Consider the following 23,721-nt stretch of genomic DNA (forward strand, 5'->3'; position numbering starts at 1 on the left):
AATGCAAAGAAAACTATTCCAGCATGATTAGGAATAGGTGAGGAACCAACCTTTAACTCACAAGTACCAGCACATGGCTAGAATGCCAAACCCAAAAGTGCATCACACATCATAAATATTAATAAATAATAAGCTGTCGACAGACGCACATTTATGACACCGGTTTTAGATGAGATGACTACTTCACTAGAACCAAACCAGACCCCTTATTTCTGTCTTTAAAATCAGCACATACATACTTTTTTTTTTATTTGGCCAAACTTTGTTTTACAGCATGTAAGGCTTATTTAAGAACAAAAGGAAGACATTGTCCCATATTTGTAAATGCACCTTAAATAAATTGTTGCGATATAAAAGCAGACACAAAAAGTTGATTAACTTAACGATGACTTCTATAATACAACACTAGAAAAAGAAAATGGAGGAAATACGTGAAATGCCCACATCACTTCAATCCTCTAGCTTCTTTTCATGGACATCTATCAAGATTGTCCCTGCACACAATCCTCTAGCTCCCTCTTAAGGACAAGTACCAAGACTATGATTGTAAATGAAGCACTCTCTCTCTTTCTGATAGTGTGAAGGCTGTTAAACAGTGTCACTGCAATTAAAGGAACTGTTTCACCTCTACAGCAATGTCTTTCCAGTAATTTTTTTTTTTTGTCCGGTAAATTTCAAAATTAAAAACTTCTCCCTCACCATCTAGCTTCCGTTCATTTTTGATTGACTGCACCTATCTTTCTGATCTCATCCTGCATATCTTAAAATAAAAGCCTACAATGCAAGTCTCTCACCAGCCCACTTGCTTTCAGCAGTTTCCGACAAGTGTCAGTTGTAGCACTGGATTTTACTACATATTTGCACCAGACTCACAAGAAGACTACTAAAGCAAACTCAAGTTGGCCCAAACCAATGTCCTGTCAAAACTTCTGTTTTTCTGCTTTTAAAATTTTATATCCTTTCATACGATGGTAATCCATTTCTTTGTGCATGAGCCACAAATTGTAAAAAATGTGCAGTGAACTGTAAATAGTAAACTGTAACTGAATTTCTGGTCATGAAGAAATGGTAAAATATTTACAGGATAAAAAAAATCATATGCACGGAGATCTCATTGTTGATACAAGGGCAGTTAGTTAACCACATCAAGAATTTGTTTTTTTATCAATATCTAAATTTAACCTTTTTCCTTTCCCTTCTTATGTACTATTTAGTTTTAAGTGAATACACACATTTCATTTTGATTGCAATTACCTTTAAAGTTTTTACATCAAAAACAAAGTTTTTAGTTCAAAAATTCAAATGAAAGAATAGGCACAGTTCACTTTACAGTGTGATATGACAAAGAAAATTGTAGCAAAATGTGGAGGTCTCATGGTGGACCTCAACATACATATCAAATATGCATCAGTAGGTGTCAGATGTAAAAAAAAACAAAAAACAAAACAAACTACAAGTGGAAACAATATACAGTAAAGCAGAGACTGACTCAAAATTACTTTATGAAAAACCTATCCTGTCCTTGCAGTGACACACATTTGCCATATTCAATACCTGTAAATTTGAAAAAAATTGCCTTGACCAACAGACGCAAATGACCGACCAAACAATAATAATTACTGCTACACAGAAGACTAAGGACTACATAGAAACTTTAGGACATAACAGCACCTGAGCTTGAAAGTTAGACAGCAGCGATCAAGACGAAATCGTACATCTGTTTCCAAACACTTTAAAAATTATGCTTAAGGCAAAAGTTTCTTTAAGTATATAAACTGAGTAAAAGTAGAAAGATTTCTGACAGTCTGATTCTGGTATAGCGACAGATTACCCAAGTCCAGTGTGGCAACAGTGAAGGATGTGTCACCAAGACATCAAAATCTTGAACAGATCTCGCCTCAGGCACACAGTTTCTCTTTTAATGTGACACCTGTTTACAGGTTAGGACTTGTCATGATAAAGCCTCAGTTACTAACTCAACTGCATTAAATGTCCATCAAGTACTAGCTAACTTCTGCTCTGGTAGCTATCATTCTGGCATATAGCTAATGAGATTTAAAACCTGATTAAAACCTGATAAAGTTCTACTACAGAAACAACCAACAGCTTTGGACAATAATAATGTGATCAGTTACTGATGTTTAGTCAGTTAAGTTAAACCAATAAAGATTCCAGTTAGTTTTGTGATGTTTTTTAATGTATAAGAAATTCAGTACCAACTAATATTTTGCTAAGTGAGATGAAAACTGTTTACTTCTTCATGGAAAAAACCCCAGTCCACCGATTAAAGCACATAAGGCAAAAAGCATAAAAACACAGATCCTGCAGCTTGCAGGAAATAATCCTTCATTGCTTAACTTTAAACTACAGATCACAATGGTTCTTCTGAAAGACTTGCAAAAGCTGTATAAGCTTAGTTTGTCACAAATTGTTTCATGCAGACACATTTCTACTTTCTTCTTGCATGTACCAAAATATACCCATATTCAAAATCATAATGTCTCAACATGGTCCTGCTGGCGTTTCTTTCGACGTTCACATCGTTGGCAAACTCCTTTCTGTGCAAAGCATATCCTAAAAATAAATACAATAAATAAGACTGATCAATGGTGAAGTTGACAACTACATGGAAAAATAATAAGATAAGTGACATGTCTTGCTATATTTACTGATTATTCTTGTGGTCAAAGAAAGCAATTTCAAAAGCAACAAAAGCATATTTAAGTCATGTTTATAAGACTCCACAAAAGATGCACGCAAAATAAAGTTCTTATCACAACAACTAACCTGTGCATGACATTGCTGCAGCTGCAACATACAACAGCAGTGTTGTCGAAGGGAAACAGCACCTCTTTCTCTGAACATAACTCGCAGACAAACCCTCGGCCTTGACACACCTTGTTAATCAAGATTTCTCATCAGAAATAAATTCTTAATTTAAAAAAAAAGTTATATAATAAATACAGATGAAAAGTGCCATTATCAAAAATAATTATTCACATCCTCCACTCTGCAGAACATAGACAGTGCTAAAACTGAAACTTTAAATCTAAAATTGATTTTCAAAGAATTATTTGAAATGAAACTAGCATTTGTCGAAGATCCACAAAAAGAAGTAAGAAAAGAAAAATGTGGATCATCATGTTCAGCACTAATACCTATCTCTCACCATGAAAAAACATAAAGCAATTCAATTTCTTGTAAGCAATTATAATTCAGTTCAATTTTCAAAATCATTTCATGCACTAGTCACAGCTGCACCATAGCTTCAGATTCTGAAAGTATTCTGACCTGACATTCAGTCTTGATATGCTGGGCCCAGGAGCTGTGAACCTGCACCAGGTCTGGTATGAGAGAATCATCTGAATCTAAAAGATCCTGGACTGAATAGCGATCCGAGCACTCTACAAAGTGTGGCCAAGAAGACAGCTGCAGCAACAGTTTGGCAGCCATGGCTGCTGGGCAGGCCAGTATATACTTCTTCATAATTAGCAACTCCTCCCTTAGGTGCTGTACAGTTTAAATAAAATGCTTTTTCGTTAACAGTTATGCACTTGAGAAACAGAAAGTGTACACACACACATATATATATATACGTATACACACACACAGTCTTCTTTCATCTCAGTCACCTACATTTTCACACACACAAACTGCTTCCATGTTCTGTTATGAGAATAAAAAGATAAAATAAACAACCTTGGCTGTAGTCTTTTCAGCAGTTTTAAAACTAGGCCATAAAATATCTAAACAAGTTAGTTGTTGATATGGAAGTGCAAAGGGGACTGACATAATGCATTAATTTACAAGTGAGCATATAAAACCCAGGAGAATAAAAACCTTGATGTCTCTTAACTGCTCTACATAGTTAAACAGCATAGGGTTCACATCTTGCACCCTGATGACTGGTTTAGTCCGCATCAATTTAAGGAACTGTTTGGATGCCCTGCAAACCTGCAACCATATGAGGAAAAAATAAAAAAAGACCCTACTCATATAATCTTTATAAAGGAAAACACTCCTTTGTAACAAAAATCTGTAGTCATCACAAGTTTACAAAAGATATACTGTAAAGAACAGCGATAATAATAATAAATTTAGCTGTAAAACATACTTATTTAAAGCACAAAAATGTGATGAAAACAAAGCAAGAAAAAAATGATAATGCAAGATTCACCAGCATACCAGATACAAGAAGAAGTGTATTTTTAAACCTGATGGAAATAAAGATTCAGAAAGAAGAAAAGAAGCAAGTAATTCTGTATAGTGGGATCAATAAAAAGACTTCTATAGGAAATAAATAATAAAGATTGGGAAAAAGTTCATGAGATTTCAGGTGAGATCTCTCTAAAATAGATTGGTTACAACAGCATACTTGAAAGACTAGGAAATAATTGGTGAGCAAAAACTGATTAATGATTCTAGTAATCGCTCTTTCTCTCACACGCAGACAGCTGTAAGCTGCACTGTTCTTATATTGTATGTGCAGCGTTCATTACTTTATTTCTCTGTGGGATAGTTCGGGCTCATGATGTGTCAATCACCAGAGGATCATGCTGCAGTTAAAATGTATTAGAAGGATTCTGACACAAAATCCAACAGGATGAGACAAATTATTTAAGTGAAGTATGTCTGCAAAGATGGTTGAGTTTAAATTAAAACATATTTTAATAGTTCTCATCTACCCATCTCTCCTCCATCAAGTCTCTGCATTCAACGTGAGATAATGCAAGTTTATGCAAGAGTACAGTCAATGAAATATAAAAAAGGATTTAAGAATAATAATTCAACAAACTTTGCGTTTTTCAAAGTCCCAGTTGTGAAGGATCTGAGCTGGGATATACATCAGGTCATTCCAGTGACACATTTCACAGTAGTAACGTCCATTATACTCACACAAACGAGCTTCCATTCCATCTGAGCCTGGTAACATACAGATATTGTGTAGGTTAAAAAGTAAAATGTTAAAGAATAAAAAGGATGCCTTCCCAATGTAAACATATCCTCATATGACCCTAACATCTGTGTTCTTGACTTTTTTCTGTGCAGAGCAATGTGAGTAGGAGAATGGAGGGGGAGATAGAATTTGGCAAGTAGCTCTATCCAATCATTTAAAAATATTGCATTCAACTCATAACTTTTACTGGCACATTTTCCCACCTACCTACTTTTGCCAATTCTAGAGCTGGTGTCCTGAAGAATAGGCACATGACTTTGATTACAGGGCATTTAGCAACTTAAATTTTCTCATCCATCTGATTTTAAGCATACAAATATGTTGTCTATTAGTTCAGTTTAGTCCTTGTTACTCCTTGAGGAGCAAAGGGCTGAAGCAAAACCTCGTCAGCGGACCCGATTTTGGGCAGCCCCTTCAGTTAGGCCCATGTGGTTCCGACGTCCTTTACCTCGCTTTCTACTGTTCTTGTCCAAGCCTGCTCTGGTCTCCCAACTCTCCTATTCCCCTGAGGGTTCCAAGCACCTGCTTGGCTATGGTGTCAGCTAGTTTACGTAGGGTGTGTCCTATCCAGTACCATTTGCACTTTTTGATGTCTTGGCTGGCGGCATTCGGGTTGCTTCTTTTCCACAGGTTGCTGCTGGAGATCTTTTCAGGCCATCTTATTCCCAGAACATGGCATAGGCATCGGTTGGTGAAGGACAAGAGCTTGTTATTGAAGGTGTTTGTCACTCTCCAGGTTTCAGAACCATACTGTAGGACTGCCTTCACAGTGGTGTTGAAGATGCGGGTCTTATTGCGGAAGGATAATGCTCAGGAGTTCCAGACGGGCCATAAGCTGTTGAAAGCATGCCTGGCTTTGTTGATGGTGCTTTTGATGACATCACCCGCTCCACCATCCTTGCTGACAATGCTCATACATGAAGCGGTCTGTTTCCAGGATGTTCTGTCCTTGAAGCTGGATTGGGAGTTCCTGCTTGTTGTTATCATCATTTCGGTCTTCTTTCTGTTGACCTTTAAGCCAGTTTTCTCTGCTAGCTTACTCAGTTTGGCTTGTGCATGATTTTGCCGATGAAATAGGAATGTTGTCCATTGGTCCAGGCCTTTTATTAAATCACTTGGTTAACATAGATATTTTTATTTACAGTTGTGCTAAAATGGAAGAAATGTACCACTATGTCCGTACCTGATATATGCATCCTACATTCCGCACATCGAAAATCTTGTGCTGCAAGACCTTTGGGGTTACGAGGACAAAGGTCATAAATGAATGCTGGATTTTCTTTGACCTGAAAAAGTAAACAAAAAGAATAAAATTACATTTATGATATAAATCGTCATTTATGACTGTGTTTATTCAGATAACTGGATACATGTGCAGCAAAGCATGTGTAAAAAGACACAATTGCACAAACAACAGAGCTATTTGAAATCAAAATGAAAGCAGTAAAATCCTTATTATAGATGAAGGCTTTATTCAAGTAAATAACAACTATGCTGAGTAAAAATCTTCCATAACAAGAGCTGATTCACAGGTACTTACCTTCACTATTGCACACGTTCTAGTTATAAGTTGCACACACTTGTCATGGCACCGGTATCCACATTCTAAAAAAAAAAATGATTGATTTCATTCATTCACTCCTGTTATTCTTTGGAATGCAAGGTAGCAACAGAGGTCTCCTACTCCTACCCATCTTCGGCCAGCTTTTTAACTTTTGCCATGTCTGGATCACTAGCTTTTAGAAAAAATATACATTTAGCTTTTCCAAGGACTTGCTGTTTGCCAGTCTCTAAAGACAAAATTCAAGTGGACAAGCTTAGCATCTAGCACATCATAAAAATGGCAAAAAACTGAGAGTAATGGTGAGCAGGAGGGTGGAATGTGAGATCAAAGTGCCCAAAAGGACAAATAATTTTTAAAGACCAACTATTGTCCTTTTAACAAGCAAAATCTTTCTATAAAAGTTTCTTGTGGTGCAAAAATTAGAAGAACTGAGTGTCTGCCTGAGTGTCTAAGGTGTCACGTGGAATATGACCAACCTATACAGCGATGCCATTCCTGCAGCATTCCCCAGATAACTTTGTTGCATTTCTCACAATAGTATTTAGAACTGTGGCTTGTCTTTTTCTTGAAAACGTGTCCCATCACTATTAACATGTTTGGCTCAACTGGAGCTGGTCCTTCCTTTCAAAAACAAAACAACCTTGATCATGGAGTTTTAGAACATGATTTAACAAACATTTCTTGATTGTTGGAGGCTATAGGGTGGTGAACAAAGAAAACACAAAGATCAGCAAATATGATGAATGTTTGATAAGAAGGGGACAAAATTCTTTTACAATGATGATTCAGTGCGGCTTTCTGTGGGATCTGAGATAATAATAATAATGCAAAATTTGTAAAGCACGTACTCACACTCCTAAGGAGCACGCTCTTATCACTTAAGAACAAGAACGAAATATGAACATACAAAGGACAGGAAAACAAAATAGCATATGAACTATAAAAGAATCAACAACTGCTCTAAACGAAGAATAAAATCAAATACAGAAAACATAAAGAAGAATCAAATAAGAACAAGAGCTGAGAGTAACATGATAATGCAAAAGGAAGAGTGTGAAAAAGGACTAACATTACGGGAAAGGTTGGTAGGAGTAATCTTTACAGAAGAGGTGTGTTTTCAGTGCATGTTGAAAGGATTCAATAGTGGGTAGGGGGTGGATATGGAAGGGAGAGAATTCCATTGTTTTGCTGCACAATAACTAAATATCCTGTGGCCATATGTTGCTGTTTTGGTGACAGGAAGAGTAAGAAGATGATCATCAGACGAGGTGCCAATTTGTCTAGATGGGATGTAAGAGAAGAGCAGTTCAGAGAAATAATCAGGGCAAAGAAATTAAAACACAGCACGGAGAGTTTGTACTGGTGACGTGACTTGGTGGACAAATGAGTAAAGATAAATTTCTTCTTCTTGAACATAGGAGGGCTTCTGTTTTATCATCACCGAGTTTAAGTTTGTTTGACACCATCAAGTCTTTAACTTTATTAACACAGACATCTATGGTGCTGGTAGCAGAGTAAGACTCAGCCGCTGGAGAGGAGCAGTACAGCTGTGTATCATCGGCATATGATTGATGAGAAACGTGAGACTGGATGGAAGATGAAAGTGGCTTCATATACAGAATAAACAGAACTGGGTCGAGTACTGAGCCTTGAGGAACACCACAAGAAAGTGGAGCAGGGCGAGATGTTTGACTAAACAAAACATAGTCTGCATCCCATTAGTGAGATAGGAGTTGAACATCACTAGTGCAGGTCCAGAAATCCTGTAGAGGGTGTGTAGTCTATGAAGGAACAGAGAGTGGTTGATGGTGTCCGAAGCAGCAGACAGATCCAGAAAAGACAAGTTGGAAACTGGGCGATGATTGCTCAACACATTGACATCAAGCATGGACAGGGTTCCCAAGGATCACGGATGGTGTCAAGTAAGGACGTTTCATGCATTTGTAAGGACCTAAGTGACAGTCATCAATGCTTAAGTTTTTCTCATGTACAGTCGGAAAGAGGTATTATTTATAAATCTTTGGTCTTCTCGATGTTCTGAAATACATATATAAATAAATACTTAAAGAATTAATTCTGATGCCTATCTGCCACATTTAGATAACTTAAAAAGTCTCTTTTGTGTGCTGATAACATACACCGTTTAATGTTAATGTTCCAAGGTGCATATTTAGACTGGTGTATCAGACGCTGAGACACTGGGGCACGATCATCAACAACCATATGCAAAAACACAGTCAAGTTGCTCAGCAGTGGGTGGCTGAAGCAGGGCCATTTACTGCTGTGCTTTGAATGCAACTGTATCAACACTGCATAATGGACAAGTGACTATAAAAACTGGCGCCGATGATGGGCATCTGCGATCAAGCTCAATCAATACACAGTAATAATCAGATAAAACCAGACACCAGAGACATACAAACTTCTGATGTGTACACAAACTCTCTCTCATGCATGCATCCACAAGCATACCCAGCAATTGTATCAGTACTGATAGGGATCATAAAATAACTGAACACCTACTTTTATTTCTTGTAGTTTTATCCTGAGCTGAATAAGCTTTGATACCAGGTTTTTTTGTCGGTCTGAATTTGTAGGTGCAGCAATAATAAGCTCCTTACAGTTGCTAATTGCAAGCTCCAGCTCTTCCGTTTTGCTGAGCCCAAAATGACCCTGCAAGTGTTCAAATCTCTTAATGCATGATTAGTATAATGCACAATTATACAAATAGTGATTCATATGTACAACAATAACTCTTAAGCTAGTGTCAGCACTTGATAAGTGATAAGACAAAGACGATAAGCATACATCACTGCATAGTTACTTGAGAACTACTTGGTCTTCCTGCCTGTTAGCATTTACACAGTTTTGTTGGAGGCAGGAATGTTTAGGAACAAAAGAAAAGAATTACTCAAACTATTTTAAACATTTGCTAAATTCACTTCTGTTGTGGCCCTATGCTCCTCAAAGGAGCAGCAAGGAATAAACTAAACTAATTAAATTCATTTAGTTGACCACCTGGATGAGTTTGACAGACTACAATCAAGCCCTTAAAATAAGTGGAGAGAAGGGGAAAGTAAATTGACCACTGGATCTCTTTAAACTTCAAGGTCAAATGCATAATGACCTCTTTGTTCGACTGAATATTTATTCACATAATTTGCTCCCCTAAATTATCTATTTTCAATTCATTGTACATGAAGATTATGACTTTGACCATGGAACTGTACAGACCTCTGGGTGGGAAAAGTGGTCTTCTGCCAGCCCAAGCTCAGCAAAGGTTACTTGCCCTTCATCTGACTCCTGGCTATATTCATGATCATTATTAATTATATCTCCACTGTCCAGACCTTTATAAGAAACACATTTATAAAATTTACGAAGCTTCTCTCTTGATAGTGAAAACATGAATAACTCAAATTTGGACTCTTCAGTTTGCAAGTTTAGAATTAAAAATGCAATTAAAAAAAGGTAAAATTACATAGTACACAACAAAAGCAGCAAGATAAATGCTCATTAATGCCAACGTAAATTATATTCACATGTGACTCAGTAGTCAACTGATCTATATCCACCATGAACCATAAAGTTATTGATGTCTAATAGTAAAAAAATGCTTAATCTGATGGGCTTTAAGAATCTTTTTAGATATCTCAAAACAATAACTATTTGTTTTTAAATTTCTCATATACTAATGCTTCCACCATCATCTTAATGTATATGCAGTCTGCTCTTTGGTCTCATAGAATAGCAAGCATATCTCCTAACTTTTAATGTTACTTTAGCATTAAATTTCAGAGTCAAACTGTTTGCTCTCCTAATTTTTGTGATTAAAAATTAAAAACACCTAAATTTTGAAGTCTACATTTCACTTTCAGAAACAAAATCAACAAGGCATTCACATATGAATAGACACACAATTTTCTTTGGCACTTTGATCTTACAGGATGATATACTTGTTGGAGATGAGTTTTTCCGATCAAACAAATTGCTCTCAGGATTGTCAGAGAAGTGATCCTCTTCCAAATGAAAATCACGATCAAAGGGGTTAAATCTGAATTAATTGAAAAATAAAAATGTGTATAAATATTAAGTGCTATACTTACAGATATTAAAAAGCAAATAAAGGCGAAAATAGGAATTGTCAAAGAACTTTTCCACAACCAATGGCCCTACTAAATTTGCTGAAGCAACCATATTGCTGGACAGCAAAAAGTAACATCTAACATACATAGGTGAAAAACTGTCCCAGCACAATTAATCAAGTTAAGGCTTGTTGAGATAAGAAGGCCTCTATCAGCTATGAAAAACCTAGGCTAATAACGCTAGTGCTTGGAGCAAGCACTCTAGTCTCAATCAGTTACATTGGTGTGCATGCAGCTATGTTCCAACCAAAATAAACTAACAGCAACAGTTTCTCTTTGTTATCTTTTAGCTAATTAAAAAATGACCACAATCGGATTTTTATTACCTTGACTGATAGTATAACTCTTGCATGCTGCTTCCAGAACTGCAAGACATTGCTCTGATGATTGATTCTGTCATACCCTGTTTTAATGTGCCTTTATCTGAATGTGTCTGAGATGGGAGTGCATCCACATTCGACTCTAAACCTCGATTGGTAGCATTTATTCGCCGTGTTTCAAAATGATCGGATTCTTCTAAAGGATAACGCTGATGGTTTCTTTTCCCGTGAGCTACCGGCACTAATTTATTTCCAAAATATTCATTTTTGATGAACCATGTCGTGTTCAGAAGAATCTGCACAAATTAAAAAATTAAAATATCAAACAACGATTTTTAAGATGTAAACCAGTGTATCATTTAGGGAAAACAAAACTTACTTCTTGTTCACTGTACTTTTTGACTTCTGTGCTGTGCATGTGCGTGATACAACCATGCAGTAACTAAGAAAATCCTATTTCAATCCCTTCATTTTATTTTCTATAAAATGGTCGTTCCCGTGGCCAAAGACTTGATCATACCTGAAATTTGTTTATTCAAAAAGTCAGGTAACGTTGTTTCTGAAACCGTCGCGTTAGATCTTGGTCTTCTGCAAAATTTCTCATCGACAAAAATCGCATGCTCGGACTCTTCAGTTTCCTCTTCACTGGACATTAAATCTATTGCTGAAAATGCGCCGGTCATTTTTACTGACGCTATATTTGTATCTACAATTTGAGCCATTAGACTGAATAAAAAATGCCTTGCTCACTGCACGTCTTAAGTACAAAGTACAGGAAATCTCTTTGCCCCCCAAAAGAGATGTAAACAAAGCTGAATCACATGAGGGTTGTTTTGCTTCTAACCGGAAGTAGCCAAATAACCCGTTTCCGAACTATGTAACGCGTCCGCACGGCAAATTGTTATCCAATTTTACATGTTCCCATTTATAAATTTTATAAAGTTCAAAGGGACAGAAATGTATTAAAATAATGTTATTACGTGAAATAAAAAGAAAAAATGCAATGCTTTTTAACTGTAACAATTTTGTCTAAAATCTACATATTTTCCAACTAGAAAAATATAGTTATATTCTTATTTATTCATAGTTGTTTATGCGATACACCAATAAATTAATTAATTTAGGAAGAAAGATAATGAGTTCAATGCAATGTACGTAGGAATACAGCCTTCGCTTTGTTTCGCTGCATCTTGCGGTAACATCAAAGTCAGGCGCTCCTTTGATGTCTGAAAGTAGTCCCGACACTTTCTTCCTTATCCTTAGTATGTTACTGCACTATGAGAACTGTGCAGATATTGTCATTAACAACAAAGTAAACGCAGCACTGTGGTAAAGGCACTGTTGCTGGTGTGATGCTGTCTTGAAATGAGAATGAGGAACTTGTGCAGAAGCGTTGACATCGATCATCTAGTGTTGATCCGCAAGTATCCAATTAATCGCTTTTAGAATGTAGCATAAGTGATTAACTGTCGTGTGCTTACATCAGCGAGTCTGTTGTAATTTAATAATCATTTGATTACTATCAGCGGAAGCAAATTACTGACGATCAACAAGGAAGATATTTTACATAAAAAATCTGTAATCTCTGACCTAGCGTCGAGCTTGAATCAGATTTCAATACTCGGAGCACGAGCATCATTTGCTGAGCTCATTTGCAGTCTCACATGCTTATGTTATGATATATATCGATTATTTAAATCATATGTGTATGAATAATTATGTTGGTAATACTGGGACTGTGTAAGAGATTTTAGGAAATGTCTTTTTAAATAGATAATAAAAAATTAAATACTTTTTGAGAGAGGCAATATAGTTTCTTTTCAGCATCAGTCTTTGCTAATAAACCAGTCACAGTTAAACGCTGTTTACAAAGCACTGTTTGGGGCTAAATTTGAAAGAGCAGACACGAAAAAATGAGGAAGAAATAATGTTGAAGTTCATAAATTACATTTTGAACTTCACCTCTTTAAACATAAAAGAATGATGGGTATGATGAAATGTATCAGATTTTAGTTGATACAAATAGTATTTAATAGTTTTTACAGCAGTTGTAAAGATTATCCCATTTCTGAAATAGTTTTAACATCCTGTCAAGTTAGACAACAAAATCTGTCTTCTGTGGGCCCCATGCCACATTGAGCACAATATCTCAAGCAAACCTACCCAAACTCTTTTTCAGCATTAAGCAACACTAGATTAATTGTCTGATTAGTTTTTTGCATATCATGTCTTTCACTTTTTTGTGTTTAAGTGCCTTTCCATAAGTTATTCTTCCATAGTTTTCAGGTTCATGCATATGTGTGTGCATGCACACACATCCCCTCCCCTACACACATTCTCTCTCTGTAACAGGGATGGAGAACATGACCCACAAAATCATTTGGTCCAGTCCTGCCAAGACATCCATAGTGGGACTCTAAATTCAATAGGAGCTTTTTTCACAGCAACATAAATTTAATAATAATTGCATGGTTCATAATTATATAGTGCATACTCTCATTAAGGATCATATTCTCGGTGCTTGAGATAATAATGAGGCATGGACAGCATACGAAGGATAAACAACTAAGGATTGCAAGTTTCATGAATCTGCAGAGGAAGATGAGCAGGTGGACTAGTCAATAGACAAAACAAAATGAAAGAAATGATTAAAAAATGGACTAGCACTATGTGGAAAGTTGCTAGGAGTAATTATCATGTTTAAAGGATTTGATGGTGGGTGGGTGGAAGGGGGGAGAGCTTCACTGTTTTACTGCACATTAATTAAAAATTCTGTGACAATTTGTTGTTCTGGTGACAGGGATGGTTAGAATATGGTCATCAGATGAAGAGAGGAGTTGTCTGGCTATGATGTAGGGGAAGAGAAGTTCAGAGAAATAGGGCAGAAGGCTGCAAAGAAATTAAAACAGCACAGACAGCTTGTACTGAATGAGAGAATGGATGGGTAGCCAGTCCAGAAAATGAAGGAGAGGAGTGACAGCAGAGCTCTGTACTTTCTGAAGTTATGAATTAGATATGTGGGGCAGCCTGTGAGCAAGCCTAGAGTGAACAAAGCATAGATCAATTTTTATTAAGTGAATCCAAATAGTAACATAAATTTGAAGGGCTAAGCAAGTCCATTACGAGATAGGACACATACAAGTATATGACGGAACAGACATATTTGCTTCTTGTTGACTACCTGCAACCCATCTGCCTATATTGTGGTGACTTGGAGAACAGTGAGTGTCAGGCAGACTTGGAGTGTACACATTGCAAAAGTGTTAATTATCATGCTGTAGCAAAACTACAGCTTCACCAAATATAGCATGCTAATTTTAAGCTGGTAATTTTGTATGGCCTGCAAATGATCTTATAAAAATCAAAATGGTCCTTGGCAGAAAAAAGGTTCCCCTGCTCTATAATATGAATCTTTTACTATGATGCAGTGTGCAGACAAGTTTAGCAGCCACTAAGCTAGAAATAAATTTTTTACATCTCTTTTAAAATACTGAGAAATACAAAATATTATTAATTGTAAACATTTTTAATAAAACAGAACTTAAGTGTAAGCAGGCAAATATTGCACAAGAATTATTGTTATGTGGTCAAAATAAGTCTGCACTTTGTACATTTTTATGCAGCTGTTGAACTATATCTAATGAAAAAAGGTGCTAGGCACTCTAAGTTTAATTATTAATAACTTTATTATAAAGTTTAGAGATTTAAAAATACTATAGAATTTTTTTAAGCTTGTTGAAATGTCTAAATAAAAAGCGATACAAAATATGAATTGAGGTTAATAATTTGGCATTTCTCTGTTACAGTGTTGGTTATTATAGCACATTATGGCTTGTCCAGAGCTTCAAATCAAGACTCAAACCTCCAGTTGTCCACTAAGACTCGCGTGGTGACTGGAATTGAGGGATCATATTTTTTTGTGAAGTGCACAGCCAATGTTCCTGAGCCACCCCTGTCCCTCCAGTGGGTCTTACGAAGAAAAGACCAAGATAGAAACATGGTACAGTCTCGATTGAGCAATTTCTCAGTGGAGTTCAGGATTGGAAAATTAGACAGATCAGATGCTGGGGTGTACAAATGCGTTATGATTCGAGCTGACAAAGAGGAAGAGGAAAAAGAAGTTGAGCTTCACGTCAAAGCAAAAGGTCAGCGTGTGTCTAAATTTTGTTGATTTGTTGGAATGAAAATGTATAATGGCGTTATATTTTGTTACTTTTAGTAACTTACAAAGTGGGTTGGTGTGTTTGTGGCACAGTTAGTACAAGGAAGATCTGCACCTTTAATATGTGCTGCTGATACAGAAAATTTTAATGAATACAAATTTTAAAACAAAATAGGTTCTAATAGGCCACATAGACCCACATTTTTTAAAAAGCTTATGTTCATATTAGTTAGTATGCAAAATTTTATTCTTGCCTGTGGTTATTTATAATGTTTGCAATTTTGTAAAGGCTGTTGAAAACAGATTTCTAAGTATTTGCTGTTGAAGATCTTATCAATTCTTACAATTAAGAGAAATTTTTTCAGATTCTTTTACTTCCCCCTGTGGCATCACCCAGTTCCGATGCAGACAATCCCATCGTTGCATATTTCAGCGCTATATCTGTGATGGAGTCGAAGACTGCCCAGATGGAGCAGATGAAGAAGAAAGTCTGTGCACAGGTAGGAGCTATTAAATTCATTTTGTTTTAGGTATATTTCTGCCATAAGTTTCATATCGTGCTTGTGCATTTTAGTTTCTTTTTGTAAAAGCTGTTCACCTATTTTTTTTATAGGAAGGAATTGGGCAACACATTATTACATGATGTAAAAGTCTGTCTTTTAAAAATTTTCAGTCAGAAGCTTTTGAACTACATATATAGTATATGTAACTTTTCATATTGGCGATAGCCCTTTACAGTTTACTCCTTAATAATATTCTTCTTGTTAATCTTCCTGGTGGTGATGATGGATAGAAAGTTTGAAAGGTGTAAGAGAGAAATTGTAAATTATTGGATGATATTTTTAGCTCTCTTTTTTTTATTTTAGCCACACCTTGCAAAGGAAAATACATCTGTAACAACAGTAGATGCGTGGACCATAAGCTCGTTTGTGACAAAGTTGATTCTTGTGGGGACAACTCGGATGAAATTGCAGGATGTCTTCTGAAAGATGGTTTGTACAGAGAATTTTTTTTTTCTTTTCAAAAGTTCCTTTTTAACTTAAAAAGGATATGCAAATATCTGTATTACATAGCATGTCTATGAGAGCATGTTTGTTAATGTTCATATGCAAGAGCACAAAGAGAAAATAATTTGCCTATTAGTTTTTGTAGCTCTATGGTCTTTATTTAAAACTGTACACATCTTCTAATTTAAATGCCATTGTCATGGAATTGATGTAGTCATACTTCTGTTTTCAGATATTAGCACACCTGCAATAATTGATGAAGGAGAACATTTTAACTGGCTGAAAAATACAGTATATACTGTTATTGGGTGTACAGTGGCAATAGTCATTCTTATTTCTTTCATTGTCATCGTGGTCTTCCGTCTGAAAATGAAACGTTTGCGAGCACGTCGTCTGGCAAGATACATTGAACAGCAGTATCGACAAGGTTCGTTGCGGTGGTTACAGAAAACTTTTGTACGTGATTTAATAGTAGCCTAAGATTAAGAAGCGTTCAGGGGATGACATGAAAAGAGTGAAGGAGGGAGGAGTGAGATTAAGAGAATGAGTTGAAGAAGATATAAGTACTAAATTGAAAGAAGAAAATTCATGAGTATGATAATTATGTCTCAGCTAAATGTAAATGGAGAAAGTTTTTGCAATAACTTGTAGTGTCAGATGTAAATTAGTTGCAGGAGATGAAAGTACTTTTGAAAGTTAATACATTTAGAACTTAATACATAAGAACAGTGAAGGATCTGTTATGTATGATCAATACTTGTTTTGTTTAAGAGAAACATATTTTATGCATATAAATTAGTAACCATGTTGTTTTCTTTTAAAAGGATTCTCTTAACGAAAACTGGGATGTTTAAAACTGGCTTTATATTTTGTTTGAAAGGGGGAAGCAACAGTTTTGATACAGGACCAAGTGACCAAGACCCCTTCCTAGCCTTCAGCACCCAGTCTCATTATGGTAACATTATTGTCAATGTTAATAATGGTGTACAGTGTGTGAGGCCTATGGACTTGGCCACTGCAGCTACAGGTTTCCACCGGGATCTTCCCCCACCTTACTCAGAGGTAGTGAAACCTGCTATAGATCCCCCACCTCCACCCTACAGCACACTTGACCGCCAGGGGGTGCAAAAGCAAGACGAAAACACATCTGGTAACATTGCTGGTTTTTCTGGACGTGGGTCTCTGTCACCAGTCAGGCAAGAACCATTGGCCCAGACAGCAACTCCTTTGGAGACACCATCATCAGGTGGCCGTAGCGGTGCACTTGTGTCAGTCAGTGTTCTTTCTACAGGCTCTGGCTTAGCAATTTTGCCTGTTGCACATGGAGGGGATGGGCAGCCTGGTCTGGTCCTTAAAAGGCAAGGTGCTTGTTCAGAGTCCTCTGTGCCAGGGCCTTTATCTAATCAGGCATCTAGACAACAACGACTGAGCAGAAGCAGCAGGTGTGATAGCAGCTCAGAAGGGATTGCTGCCTCTGCTACAGAGGACACGTTAGCTGCCTCTCGGAGAATATCATCTTCCAGAAATGAAGAAATTGGAGGGGAGCATCAGCTGTCATATCAGTCAGAGTCAGATGAACTTCATATTCCTCTAGCACCACCGCCCCGCTCATCCTCCTTGGGCAACTCATTAGCAGGACACGCCATGCAGGATCCAGTCCTGCGAGCTGCATCTCCTGGGAACAGCAGCATAAATAGTAGCAATCTTACTGTGCAGGATGGAAGGATTGTACTCACCACAGGATCGGGTGTTGTCCATGCAGGTCAAAGCATAATGAACCCTTCATGTAGTGTAACCCAAAGCCCAAGTGCAGAAGGCCTTTTAATGCCAGGGAAACTTGAAGTCCATCAGGGACAGATAATCCTCAGCAACCCCCATAGTTGTGTGGCAGGCATTGAGACAGGGCTAGGCTCGCATTCCAACATTGGTGGATGTGAACTTGAGGTCAGAGATGGACAGATAGTGTTTCGACGATAGTTTGTGTAAAATTCTTTCTTCCAGTTGTTCCTGGTTTTTTTTTTTCATTATTAAAACTTTTTTAAGAATGCAATGGAAGAGAAGAACTAGGTCTGAAAAGAAAAGAAAGATAAATTAGCCTACTCTCTATGAAATTTACAGGGTTGTTATGTTTGTGTATTTATATGTTCAGATAAAGGCTATGTTATGAAGGTGCTGTTGAATGGAATTGCTGCATCTGATGTGTTCAGCAACATCAATTTTTGATATACTGTATAAAAAAAAAAAAAAACTATATAAAGAGCTGGAGAGCATGTTGCAGATATTTTCAGTTTTCATTTGTGTTATGTTATTTTCATTGGGAAAATAACAGTTTGAATAGGCAGCACAAGTAGATGGGTTGTAGGTGTGAGAGAGCATGTGCATGGTGTGCGCTTGCATATATATACACACTCTTATATATGAGTATGTCTCTGCACAAAAATGCTACTTCTAAGTTTGTTAACATTTTTAACATAAAATCTAGTTTCAATATGTAATAAATTGTAAAATGGCATGTATTAATTTTTTAAGTAAATTTTGCAGTCCCCAAAACAGGCATTAAACCTTTTCCAGGCCAGGTATTTTTTTAGAAAAGGCTCCTTTTTCAGGCCAAATATGTTTGTGAACGTTTGAGAAACAAATATGACATACGTAAAAATAAGATGAATGTCATAGGGAGAGTATAGAGAATGCTGGTTGTACGTAGGCTTCAGAGTAGATTGAGTTTGTTAATATAGAGCTAAATTGATGAACATATGTAGGAAGGAGGATTGACTTCTGCAACAAGTGGAATGTGCGATAGAGCATGTGTGACTACCAAAAAGGTAGCCTTTTGATTTCATAGAAAATTTTCAGAAGCAATTTTTTATCTTAAAAACATTTTTTAAATATTACTTATGCTAAAATATAAAACTAGTCTCATTACAGGGTACAATGATTTGTAGAAGAATCAAAATGCTAAAGAGCTAATGGTCCTGAAAAAAGTTGAAACATGCAGAAGACACAAAGGCAAGGGCTCCATGTTTTCTTGGCACAGATGTAAAAAGAATAGATCAAGGCCACAACCATAATGATACATTAAGTTGTGTTGTTCAAGTTTTTGAAGTTTATTGTCCATAAACATTGTAATTATTGTTCTACTGCCAGTTTTGTGTGTGTGTATATATATCCACAGTGATGGTTTTGTTTATGAAAATGAATTTTTAATCTATACTTGTAAATAGTATGAGGTAACAATGATGTTAACATCACTTTCACTACCTTCAATTTTTGTAAATTTTGTACAGTTAACACCATAAAAGAAAGCTAGTTTCATCAGTAGTATGATAATCAGAGCAGAGTGACAATTGAGACTTTTTTTACAAGCTGATGAAGCATAAACTGTGCATATATTAACCTTCAAACCATCTTGTTCCTCATATATATTTTATTAAAGTATACTTTATAAGGTCTATAGTATTAAAATGTACAGAAGGCTTATGTTTCATCTAGCAGCCATAGTTCCTGTGGTTCTTCACGTGGTTTTATAATGTCTCAGGATTTCCAAGTTTTAAATTAAATGGCACTTTTTTCAACTTATTCAGGTAGAATCTCGATTGAACAATTTTCAAAGAACTCAGCTAAAAAATTAAAAAAAACAAAAAAAGTAAATCTTAATATGAATTTCATTATAATGAATAGTTCAATATAACAAACTAAATTCAAGTACAAAGAGTAAAAAAAAAATGCTGCTATAACAATGCTATAACAAACTTTTCTTGCGTTGCTTGCCTGATTTGCCAGAGTGGCAAGTATGTGAAACGTGCCTGAGGAGGTTAGGCAGCAACCAGCCACAGTAAAGTGTTGGTATCTGTGATGCAGGGCTTCAGTGACATTCAATTCAGTTACCTTGAGCATCTGTTGTGTGAGAGAATGGAAGTGTGTTGTCTGCTTCAAGAGAGGTTTCATCTGCTAGAGAAATTATTGTCAGTATGAGAGCACAATGATATTTAAAAATTGGTTTTCTTAAAGACTGAGAAAATTGAAGCAAATGTACCGGAGAGAAACATGGGACCACAGTGCAAAAAGATGAAGACTGCTTTACTGGACGATCTTGGCAAATCTCGTTTTACCAGGTTTCAAGACACAGGGTCGTGGAATATTTCTGTGAGTGGCCCATTTCTGCAAGAAAAAGCTCTAGACCTTGCAGCAACCCTCAAAGTGACTTACAAGCCAACATAGGTTGGCTGAACCACTTCCATGACAGATTTGGTGTGAAGTAGCAAATGCAGTGCATGAGAAAGTGAACAAGTAATGTTCAGAGGAAATCAAGAAAATTCTGTCTTTATACAGTGATGAGGACATTTTAATGTGGACGAAACAGTGGTTATCTACCAGCTGCTTCCCCATTGTACTTTGGATTTGAAAAGGGATACTTAGTGAGGAGGAAAGAAATCCAAGCTTTCCCTGACAATGCTGCTATGCTGCAGCCCAAGATTAGCACTTCTTTAACCACACCCACTTTGGAGAAGGTGAGGTAATTTTTTTTGTCCTGTTCTTATGACTAATGACATGAACCTTTGTTGTCTTGAAGATGCTCTGCTGACAGCTGCTTCAAAGGATCCAGCCAAAAATTATCGACTTTTTTAAAAAACAGTAGATTCTGGTTTCTCTTATTTAACAATCAAAAAGCATTCAAAACATACATAAGATGTGTGGATCTTTTAAATGTGCTGGAGTCAAGACTTGTAAGCTGGAACAATTTTATCTTGAATTTTTTTTCTTTTTTAAAATTGAGAATGAGACTTTTAAACTCCCAACTCGTGTTTTCATGAAAGTTTTGCGTTTTTATTTTAGCGAAAGAAAATAAAGTATTGCTATAAAACTAAAATCATGCAAAAAGCTTATTAAATTTGGAGAATCTTGATGTAAATAATTAGCTGATAAAGTGATTTTTTTTTCTTTCTTCGAATGAGTTTATCGGGGTTCTACATAAATAAGAATATTCATTTGTGTTCATGTGCTCATTATCCTTACATGTTACTTTTGTGATAAATAAGGTTCTTTGGGCCAGAGGCTTATTCTTTCCATTCTTTTCCTGCCCTTGTGAATATTCTGAAATTTTAAATTTTAGTACTGTTTCACTGTTTCTTGTAATCGAATTGTTGAAAAAACATATCTTTGTCATTTAGCTTTTAGTAAGTTTTGTGAGCAGTTATTTTGTTTCTTGTTTTTTAAAATATTCCTTGTTTGTTTTTTTCCCTTGAAATGCAAGATTTTTGATTACTCAAAGTTCAAAGTGGTAGATATGTCTCTTTTTATAGGTTCAAAATTTCAGTTTGTATTACTCCTCCCTCCCAGTCTCAATTTTTTTGTGTGTTGTAAAATCAAATTGATGTAAAACTGCATTCAGTTAAAAAATTATGTACAATAATTGATCAAAACAGTCCTGCCTTAAAATTTTTAGTTGAGTCTTATATAGCCCTAGCGATTTAAAAATCTCCTTCTAGGCTTATATTCAGGAAGCATTATAAGCCCATGCTGTTACACTACCTGAGCAAGGTCAATTGGCTGTGTGTAACGAGTAGCTAAAACCGGATTTCTGTGGCCTTAGAGTATGTCAACACAAATTTCCTTCTCAGCAGTTTGTCAGATATGACCCCTACCCATAAAGTAGATCATGTTTGATCAAGTCAAGCAGATGTTCACATGAATTTTTCAAGACGTTTTTAACAAACTCAGAAACTTTGATGGTACATAATTGCTTAGCAAATACTGTTTTTGTTCATTTCATAAACAGAGACTAATAGTTTAGTTTAGTCCTTGTTACTCCTCGAGGAGCATAGGGCCGGAACAACACCTCGCCAGCGGACCCGGTTTTGGGCAGCCCCCTTCATTTGGGCCCATGTGGTTCCGATGTCCTTTGTCTCACTCTCTACTGTTCTTTTCCAAGTCTGCTTTGGTCTCTCAACTCTCCTCTTCCCCTGAGGGTTCCAGTAAAGTGCCTGCCTGGCAATGGTGTCAGCTGGTTTGCACAGTGTGTGTCCTACAGAGACTAATGGACATTTAAAACAAAAAGGAAACTGAAAATCTCATTTGATATGTTTTTCCTTTGTTTCTCATTCCTCGCCCCCCTCCCCTCCCAACATGTTGCATTAGATTAATCATGTCTTCAGTTTGTTTCTGAAAAAAAAATAGATCAACATTCTTGATATTTGATGTTTGCACACTGGGTGCTGTTTGGTCAGTGTGAACAAACTGAAGTTCTGCAGTTGTTCGCTTGAATTTAATGTTTTTATCTGAATATGAAATATCCTCCTTTTTAGGGGAAGTCCTTGTATGTCATTCAGTTAAAATCACCACCTCAGTGGCTTATGAATTTGGAGGTAGTTTATTGGGATAACCATACCTGTAGGTTCCCTAACCAAATTAAGGCAATTTTACCCAGGGGCAAATTCCTGCTGCCCCTTTATAAGAGCCCTGGAAAAATCATAGGTTTTTTTTTAAGTGCAGGTGTTTCTGGAATTAAGGATAAGCTAAAAGAAGTCTGTTTTGAATTTCTTGTGAGACCATCCTGAATTTATTTCTATTCTGGTTTTCCTCATCTTGTCATTTAAAATATTGTTTACTTGACAGTCACCTGGCATTAATTGTCTTTTTTTTTTTGCATGTTTTCTTGTGCCTTTACTTTCATCTTGTCAAGTTTTATTAATCATTGGAGTTCTTGTTCAGTAATAATTATTTTAAACTTTCACCATAAAAGCAAGATTTATTACTGAACGGGATAATTTAAAATTGAAGATATGTTGTGCATTAACTTTCCGAGATGTATATTTCAATAATGTTCACAACGTGGTTGCAATCCCATTACTATAAATGTGCAAACAATTTCATTTTGTTGTTGAATTCATGGCCTACAGCTGAAAGATCAAGCAGTCAAAAATAGGCATTTTAAGAAATCTTTACTAGGTGTTTTGAAGGAATTCAACTTTAGGTTGTGCTGGTTTTGAAAGTTTTGGCAGAAGAATTTCTAGTCATTTTCTGTTACCATGGAAATATTTTGTGGAAAACAGAACATTGTGAGTTGAATGCTTGCAAATTGGCATAGTAATACATCAAAATGTACTGCAGTATACCATGATGGACAAGATCATTTTTGCAATAGCAATGTGTCTGATTACCATCAAAGCATGTACAAAGAAATAATGTTTGATTGCTTTTCATGAGCTTGAAATCTGCTCAGTCCATTGTATACCCCAAAGAATTGTGTGAGTGATTCAGGTATCTCTTTAAGTAGTTTGTGAATTTGTAAATATCTCATTAGGCAAAAGGTTAAGTACACCCACAACATTATCTTTTTTTTAACCTCATTTGCCACTTAGACCTTTCAATATTACTTTTCTGTGCATGCTCTAGGAGGGTACTTATATGCTATTAGCAGGTACCTTTAGGTGAAAGACCCTGGATCTTGTGAACCTGTATTGTATTTTCTACATTGATTCTCCTTCAAAATCTTTGTAGAATAAATGTGTGTCTTCCTCAGGTTGTTTTTTTTTCCTGTTTAAGGGTTTTCTGTCCATTCCCTTTCTA

At 36.2% G+C, this 23,721-nt stretch overlaps 2 protein-coding genes across 3 annotated transcripts; one reads left to right on the plus strand and one right to left on the minus strand.

Annotated features, from left to right (window-relative positions):
* Positions 1-232: 232 nt before the first annotated feature.
* On the minus strand, positions 233-12,274 carry LOC112559801 (differentially expressed in FDCP 8 homolog A-like). Of its 2 annotated transcripts, none has more exons than XM_025231221.1 (13): positions 12,142-12,274; positions 10,993-11,282; positions 10,466-10,575; positions 9,756-9,871; positions 9,045-9,194; positions 6,998-7,142; positions 6,498-6,562; positions 6,141-6,243; positions 4,796-4,923; positions 3,841-3,954; positions 3,292-3,510; positions 2,788-2,897; positions 233-2,574 (listed from the first exon to the last, which is right to left on the minus strand). In XM_025231221.1, the coding sequence occupies exons 2-13, from the start codon at positions 11,064-11,066 to the stop codon at positions 2,493-2,495; spliced, it is 1,416 nt and encodes a 471-aa protein (XP_025087006.1). In that variant the 5' UTR covers positions 11,067-11,282; positions 12,142-12,274; the 3' UTR covers positions 233-2,492. The 2 variants fall into 2 exon arrangements, with proteins under 2 accessions (XP_025087006.1, XP_025087005.1); XM_025231220.1 differs by lacking the exon at positions 12,142-12,274 and adding an exon at positions 11,507-12,077.
* Positions 12,273-22,034, plus strand: LOC112559800. The gene is made up of 6 exons (XM_025231219.1): positions 12,273-12,406; positions 14,793-15,131; positions 15,514-15,648; positions 16,015-16,140; positions 16,388-16,582; positions 17,036-22,034. Exons 1-6 carry the CDS (start codon positions 12,352-12,354, stop codon positions 18,130-18,132), a joined length of 1,947 nt encoding a protein of 648 aa, XP_025087004.1. The 5' UTR covers positions 12,273-12,351; the 3' UTR covers positions 18,133-22,034.
* Positions 22,035-23,721: the final 1,687 nt, after the last annotated feature.

This window comes from Pomacea canaliculata, linkage group LG3 (assembly GCF_003073045.1).
Source record: "Pomacea canaliculata isolate SZHN2017 linkage group LG3, ASM307304v1, whole genome shotgun sequence".
In the NCBI taxonomy this organism is placed as follows: Eukaryota; Metazoa; Mollusca; class Gastropoda; order Architaenioglossa; family Ampullariidae; genus Pomacea; species Pomacea canaliculata.

Bases quoted from the DNA above. Each gene is read 5' to 3' on its own strand.
- LOC112559801 (XM_025231221.1), bottom strand. From the start codon at position 11,066: ATGACAGAATCAATCATCAGAGCAATGTCTTGCAGTTCTGGAAGCAGC. The intron at 6,563-6,997 runs GTTGGTCATATT...TTTTTTTTTTAG, and splicing joins GGAATGGCATCGCTGTATAG to AATGTGGATACCGGTGCCAT. The intron at 6,244-6,497 runs GTAAGTACCTGT...TTACTTTTTCAG, and splicing joins GAACGTGTGCAATAGTGAAG to GTCAAAGAAAATCCAGCATT.
- LOC112559800 (XM_025231219.1), top strand. From the start codon at position 12,352: ATGAGAATGAGGAACTTGTGCAGAAGCGTTGACATCGATCATCTAGTG. The intron at 12,407-14,792 runs GCAAGTATCCAA...TCTCTGTTACAG, and splicing joins CGATCATCTAGTGTTGATCC to TGTTGGTTATTATAGCACAT. The intron at 16,141-16,387 runs GTTTGTACAGAG...TTCTGTTTTCAG, and splicing joins AGGATGTCTTCTGAAAGATG to ATATTAGCACACCTGCAATA.